At 38.7% G+C, this 8057-nt stretch overlaps 1 protein-coding gene across 1 annotated transcript in view; it reads right to left on the bottom strand.

Moving 5' to 3' along the window:
• Window positions 1-562: 562 nt before the first annotated feature.
• NR5A2 (nuclear receptor subfamily 5 group A member 2) overlaps window positions 563-8057 on the bottom strand; it is a 138199-nt gene continuing 130704 nt past the window's right edge. Inside the window, exon 8 of the mRNA XM_044267552.1 lies at window positions 563-2275. Within this exon, the coding sequence (XP_044123487.1) occupies window positions 2028-2275 (248 nt within the window). The 3' untranslated portion in view covers window positions 563-2027. The remainder of the gene's footprint in view (window positions 2276-8057) is intronic.

Genomic DNA, 8057 nt, shown 5'->3' with positions numbered 1-8057 from the left:
TTAAATTTACTTGAAAACAGAGGAAACTACAAGTCACATAATTTACAATAGATATTAAATAAACTACAGTGGTAATTATGTAGATTTACAGACATTGAATCAAGAGGATGATTTTAATTCATTAAGACCCTTCTCTGTCCCTGAACTATGTTCTGCTAACTTGAAGACATGCTACAGTAAACACATATATTTGGTTTCTTCAGTCTTGGCTATATCTTATACAAAGGTGAAACCAAGGAACAATAAATTAGCATCATCATTGTCTACAGTTGAAACTATGATATACAATATAAATAAACTATTCAAAAGCCTGAAACATTTATGAAAAAAATTAAGGGACTAGGAGATACTTTTCAGTTTTTACAGTTTTTACAAGTGATTGTGCCGCTGATAATCTCGAAAAAAAAAAAAAACCCAAAAACAAAAAAAAAAACAAAGTCTAAATGAGATTTCCGTTGTTGATTTTAGTGTCTCACGACATACAATAATTAAGTACTGTTAAAAATAATTACCAATCAGAAAAATAACATTAAGGAAATTACTGCTTTAGCTATTTTGTAATATCAGTTTTCCCTCCCTTCCCCCACAGGACCTAAAAGAATGTAAACACTATCTTTGACTTGAGAGTATTAATACTTTATTTTAAACAAATGTTGATCCACATCTGCACAGCTACCTCTCAGAATTGTGAAATAAGGCAAGACTTCCATACCTGTGGCATTACATGTCAATAATACTGCTGTCGTTGTTGGTAGAGTTTGTTTTGCAAGTCTTTGTCCTTCAATATTTGTTCTAGAGCAGACTTTGGTCTATGACTCAGAAAGGTCAGTATCATTCTCTTCCTTCACCTTTTGGGGAAGATTGGGATTGCTTTAGTATCTTTCCAGTCCATCTGTAGGCATCACTGTTGCCATTCTATGTTAAGGGGGTGTTCAACTGCAACAAGCAGGAGACTTGAGACAATTGATAAGCTCACCTTTTCCTTTCTTTTTGCATAGCTTAACATGCTTCGGTTTTATTTTAAACTACTTAGCACTGTGACTATTTGACATCCCAGATTAAAATATGTTTCAGGTTTTATTTTCAAACAAACTACAAACTTTGATGGTTCAAAAGATGGATGTACCCTAACAAGCCTTTTGGCAAGAAATTTTCATGAAATCTGACAACGCCAAAGCCACATTTCAGTAACAGAAGCAGAAATAAGGTCTAGCTTGCTGTAGCTATGGAGCATTTAAGTTTGTAGTCCTTTCCCTTAATATTAATTAATGCTTATATAAGGTCAGAAGAGGGATACTGCCCTTTTTTTTTTTAACATGAACACATGACAGAACCCAGAACATATTTAAAATGGCAAGCTAACATATTACAGACTGTTCTTATCAACTGTTTGCAGGTCTAAGACACAGACATTCAAAATTAGGCTTTTCATGATTTGGTGGAGCTACTAGTGGGTGTGGCTGAGCACAAGTCCATAAGGACAGATTCCGTGATCACAGGACAGAAGGTGCTGGGTCCTTGAAAGGAAGAGGGAAGGGCTATTACAGGCGCAGCCGATGGATTTTTTTTTTTTTTTTTTTTTTTGAGTCGTTTTAGTTCAGCTTTACCGTGGAGGCATTCCATAAGCTCAAATCCCCTGCTGTAGAAGTCTAATTAATAACACAGATCAGTTTCTAAATTTCTTCACAGCAGAGATCAGTTTAACTACACAAGAATTGTTCCGTCCGTTTTTATTCCAATATGGTGTTGGTATCCATCCAGGAGTTCAATCCACTCCGTTACCATGTCTTTTATATGGAATCCTTTGGGGATGTGAAGCCTTTGATTCACAGTTTGCAATACAAATACCCTGATACATCATTTATTTGCTAGTAAGTATTTGATTATTATGCCTTTTTAAACTCAATATCTTTAAACCAAGTTTTTAATTAGTGTTGCTTGGAGCAGTTCAGAGTATTTTTTTTTTCTTTCTTCCTGTCTTTCCCCCCACACCAATCTCTTTTTGTTTTGAAAGCAGGGGCTGGAACCTAAGCTCTTTTCGCATGCAACATTTCAATAAGGAGGTTATTGTAGGGCACATCCCCGTTCAGGTGCTTGTAGTAGAGATATTCCTCAGCCTGCATGCTGATGGCCCGGATTTCGGGTAGTCGAAGAAGTAGCTGCCCGAATTTCTCTGTTTGCTGTGGGTAGTTGCACATCGTATAGTCCAGCAGGGCGGCATTTACTTGTTCCTGGACACCTTCTACCAGCTGGAAGTTCTCAAGGTTTTTGACATCTGGATTTAAAAAAGAAAAAAAAAAGGCACGCTATTTTAATGGCATTTTAATTCCTGTTTACTATAGCCGTGTGTTCAATTAATGGATGTATTTTCCTCCTGACATAAAGCATACTTTATAAGCTGCTGAATATTCAGTGAGCTCCACTCGCCAAGCTTCCCAGGAAAAGGCTCACAAAAGAGCTTTAGAAGAATGTCTTGTTGAAATTCTGCATATACCTCAAATCAATTAGACACCAATGGATTTTGAGCAAGGTCAACTCTTTTCATATCTTACAAAAGGAAAGGTTTGAGGATTCCTAAAGTAGAGGGATCATAATATATTGCCGGCAAATGAGTCCCTAGAGAAAGACCTATCTTAACCCAGTATATTACACAATTCATATAATTCTGTATTAATTTTTCTGACCCAAGGTGAAATCTGTGTCCAGGGTATGATGTAGTTAATTCTAATAAAAAGTGACAGGGTTCTTGTTTCTGTTTGACATTTTCTAAATGATTCTGAAAGCCTTTGACTTGTCTAGCCTATGCTAATGAACCATCTGGTACACTCCAGTGACTGCCAACAGAACTATTCGCTACTTGGAGCTCTCTAAAATATATATCTCAGTGACTAATGATCTTTATCAAATGAAAGCCCTGTCCTTTAGGCAGAATACGCGCCGGGATGGCCGGTGCCCTTTAACCTGAATGTGGTTTGAAAGTCTGATACTTTCCTTTTCTTTCCCCCTGATCCTCGGTCACTCATACAGAGAAGATGGACACAGGCATTTCACGCAGCCTAACTCCTGATGATCATCCAGTTGTTTTAAGGCATCTGCCCTAGCGGTCTTTATAAATACTGAATAAGGGAGAAACACAGAATCAAAAAAAGACAGCATGACATACAGATGCATACATGCACAGACAGGGAACAAGGGAAAACGGTTTTGTTGGAATCCCTCTTCTGGAGTTTATTTACGTTAACTCCAACTTTAATATAATGTGTATATAGAAGTCTCTCGAAAAAAATATATAGATATGTGTATTTACATACATCCATGCTAAGAAAGTAAACAGATGCAGCACCCCTCCAGCCCTGTTTTATTTTCTAATTGGATAAAAATAAATAAGAATGATTCTGAAGAAAACCACAGAATCCTATGATTAAAAGGTTAAATGTACTAAACTCAGTTACTAGTTACCATAGTAACTCATACCCAATACTTCTGGCACTGAACTTGGCTGTCAAACTTAGCCTGTACTTATGTGCACGTCCATTCTGGTATCTCTAAATCCTCTTAAAATAAAATTACTCACTTGCCTCGGGGGGGGGTGGGAGATGGGCAGAATGGGGGAAGGGGTGTGGGAGATTCAGGCTGCCCCTTATGGCATGACTGAGTCAAGGAAATAAAGGGCACAATGTAGGAAATGTGGTCAGTGACCCTGTACTAGCGTTACGTGGTGAACAGATGACAGCTGCACGTGGGGTGGGCACAGCACAGCACACAGAGAAGCTGAATCACAATATTGCATCTCTGAGACCAATGAAACACTGTGTGTCAATTCTACTCAAATAAAAAAAGTAAGAACAAGCGAAAACAACACAAAACAAACCAAACAACAAAAAAAGGTTACCTTACATCTGCTGTTTAAATGTGTCTGGGATGATTTTCGTGTTTATATTTTGAGCCATAACTTTGCATTCAACATGCTTCCCCCTCCTCATCCCCCAAGTCTGTGCCCCAAATTAGAAACAGTGAGGAATTAGTACTGAAACAGGTACGCAGGGCGAGCACTGGATACCACCATCTATTTCAAAGTGAAATGGGAGAATAAAAAAATCTGATTATTAGTGAGATGTGCCAACAGACAAATGCTAACACTATCAGGATCCGTGTCTTCTAGTGATATTGAAACTGGCAGGCAAGTTGTTGCTCACTTGAAATACAGTTAATAAAGCATTTTCCATCTGATCTAAAATATTTTATTTTAAATATTATTATTTATTTATCTGAGAGAGAGAGAGAGTGAGCGAGAGAACAGCAGCATGGGGGGAGGGAGAGAGAGAGGGAGGGAGCAGACTCCCTGCTGAGAAGGGAACCAGATGTGGGGCGCAAACCCAGCACCCTGGGGTGACCTGAGCCAAAGGCAGATGCTTAAACGACTGAGCCGCCCAGGCGCTAATCTAAAATATTTAAAAACTATCTTAAGTCATTTGAAAATACCAATACATTGAGTTACATTTGGTTCAAAATTACAAAATGTCAACAAATGGAAATGCCATTGATACCCTCCAGCCCGTTATGGGACAGAAGGATTTCCATTCGTGTCCGTCTTGACCCTGTGGTGCACATTCTCCTTTCAAGGGCTCGCACTCTGGGATGTGTATGGGTCCTTCATAAAGGATCACTGCAAAGAGCTGACATCATTTCAAAACAGTTCCTCTGAATACTGGCAAATTTCTCGGTGTTTTTTCTTTCTACCCTTCATCCAACCTAAAGAAGACAGAATTCACCTTTCTCTTTTACATACGAGGAGGAAGTTGAAAAAGAAAACAAGCCACTTTAGGTGTTACAGTGAGCTAAACACAATTACAGCAAAACAACTGAAATGGTGCATTATTTTATGCTACAATGAAAGATATTCTCACAAGCAGGGAAAGGTAACAAGAGTCACAGAGATTAATAGGGAGGATGGAGGAATTTGCACAGTTTAAAAATGTAAGATAAATGAACAATAGTTTTTAGAAAAGTTGTTGAAACTTTTTTTGATAAATGTATTTTTTGGGACCTAGGTTCTACCTTCTGTGATAAATTATGCCACTCTGGTAAGAAAAAAAAATCTATTAAAAAACATAAAATGAAGGAGCATTAGTTCTGGTTTATGTGTTTACTAATATCACAGAATGATCATTTAAAGTCTCCTGATTAGCATGTGCTGGATAATTTCTATAAAAACTGACCCAAACTGGTACCTTTCTTCTGAAAGTTTAAAAATATATGCCATTTTTCTTCTGAAGGAAAAAAACACAGCTTTCCTGTACTTTGGCCTTATCTATAATTTTTCTCTGAAGTCCATCAGAGTTGGGATGCCTGGGTGGCTCAATAGCTTAAGCCTCTGCCTTCAGCTCAGGTCATGATCTTGGGGTCCTGGGATCAAGCCCCGCATCTGGCTCTCTGCTCAGCGGGGAGCCTGCTCCCCCCCCCCAACTTTCTCTGCCTGCCTCTCTGCTTGCTTGTGATCTCTGTGTTAAATAAATAAAATCCTAAATTGGAAAAAAAAATAAAATCCTAAAAATAAATAAGTATATATATAAAATCTATCACAGTTGAATTCACGTGACTAGATTTTCCCATTAAGCCAATTCTAAGAATTTCTCACAAAATCTAACAAAACTTACGCTGCTAATGACCCCAAAGGTACTTACTGATTGTATGTTTTGTTTGTGTCTACAGAGACAATCTGTAATTTGATGTCAATGATCCTGATATTTGAGCTATATAAAGTGGAAAAAAGAAAGAACAAGATTTTTATGGGATTACTATCATTTATTGACCACGTAGTTCCTGGATCACTGCTCTGTGGGTTGACTCTACTTTGGGCTATCAATTCCTCTAGCGGCATTTGCACTGCTTTAGTAACCGTCTGTTTCCCTAGTAGACTGTAAGCATCTTGGTGTGAGGACTCAGTATTAGTCAAAGCATCCCCAGACAATTCTCCAATTCATGTTTGCTTTATGTTACTGATGTATTTGTCCAAGACTGATACCACTGTGACATTACCTATTACACTCAACTGTTAACTCTTTTTTTTTTTTAAGGTTTTATTTACTTATTTGATAGAGATCACAAATAGTCAGGCAGAGAGAGAGGAGGAAAGCAGGCTCCCCGCTGAACAGAGAGCCCGATGTGGGGCTCGATCCCAGGACTCTGAGACCATAACCTGAGCTGAAGGCAGAGGCTTAACCCACTGAGCCACCCAGGCGCCCCCAACTGTTAACTATCTTATAAGCCAACTTCTTTTCTTTTTCTAATTTGAAACTGGCTTTCAAAAATTGATTGATACAACAGATTTCTTCCTGAAATTAAGTATTTAAAATGTGACAATACTTTCTGGCTCAAGAATCATGTGTGAATCCTGTGGTCTGAATAATCAAGTCTTAATTTACATGTTTTGCCAACGAGGATTTCCCTTGGACAGTTTTACGTTAAGGGAAATGCACCCACATCCTCATTTGGATTTGGAGTTAAGATCCCTGAGCGCCTACATTTCTTGCATGTCTAGCCTGAGAGGCAGACCACAGTTTCTCTGCTATGGTCGAGATGGTTCACAAAGACCTAAAAGCAACAGGGAAGATTAAGTACCAAAATACTCATAACACCACCTCTTGGAAGACTCCTATTTTTCTCTTTTATGTAGTTCATTGGTACTTACCTCTTAGGAAGAGTCCAGAAACTTAAGTGTGCTCTCACAATACTCACGGAATTTTTTTTTTTTTTTGGAAGATTTTATTATTTATTTATTGAGAGAGAGAGTTGGGGGAGACGCAGAAGAAGAGGGAGGGAGAGAATCCCGTACAGATTCTGATCTGAGCACGGATCCCAACGCGGGGCGTGATCTCACAACCCTAACATCATGACCTGAACAAAAATCAACTGCTGGATGCTTAACCGACTGAGTCACCCAGGCGTCCCCACGGAATTCATGACCTTTTGTGAAAATTCACACACGAAATGCAGATGAAATGTATTCCATATTAAGTAATGAACAGGAGCTGGCATACATGGTAGTCTCAATTAAGTAACAGGGCCCTGTAACACCAAAACCTCTGAATGAACTGATATTAAATTACATGAGAAAACAAAATCTGGAAAAATTATTACCTATTCTGGAGTCCTCAGAAATCTCATGTTTTCGAGATGTGTTCAGTTCCCATCTAAACACCACAGTATCGTATTCCGATTCTAGAAAAACCCTCAGCTGGAAGAGGAGGGACTGACAGGAGACCAGAATTCCCACCAGTTCTTCTGTGGTGTCTCACGCTGGATCTCAAAGTCTCTTGCATTTGGCCCTCCATGTTCCCCTTGGAAATTTATATAAGCTTCATTTTAATACAGTTTAAAAATACAAGTTAATGAACTCTAGCACTGCAAATTCGGAGTTGGAAATTGCATGTAAACAGACAGAGGCATCCCCTACCCTTTCTCTATAGCCTTTAAATTTTGATGACTGGCAAAAGCATTTTGTGCTTCTCCTCTAAGTATCAATCTCTTATCATCTATTCTACTTTATTCACTCAGGGACTAATTACCAACTTTTTATATGAAGCAGTATTACGATAAGCTCACAGTGGCATGCTCAGATTTTTTTCCATCCTTATTGGAAAGTAAACCCTTAGGTCTTCTTGAATATATTACAGCACTGGCTTCTCAGCCATACACAACACTCAGACTCTCTCTGAAGATACTGATTTCTGCCTCTCTGGTACCTGCCACATGGCACAGTCTGTAAATCTTCCTGTTCAGCACTTTTTTTCAGTGATGGGTCCTTGGCTGAGCAAGGGGGCTAGGAGCTGGGGGGCTAGGGGCTCCAATGGAGTGTGCTGTCTTTTGCTAAGAAGATAATTACCTTTGTTAATTTTCCGCATGTGGGAAAACGATTGCATCTTGCCCTTTGAAGGAGATAAAAGTGGGAAAAAGAGGTACTATTTCGCACCTAGAGAACACTTTCTTTTCCTTGTGGCTTTTGGAAGGCTGGCGATCTGTAAATAGGTACACAATCTGTCCTGTGCTTTAATATG

Source organism: Neovison vison, chromosome 10 (assembly GCF_020171115.1).
Source record: "Neovison vison isolate M4711 chromosome 10, ASM_NN_V1, whole genome shotgun sequence".
Classification (NCBI taxonomy): Eukaryota; Metazoa; Chordata; class Mammalia; order Carnivora; family Mustelidae; genus Neogale; species Neogale vison.
The sequence above is the reverse complement of the archived record's forward strand: the minus strand, read 5'-3'. Positions and strand labels throughout refer to the sequence as shown.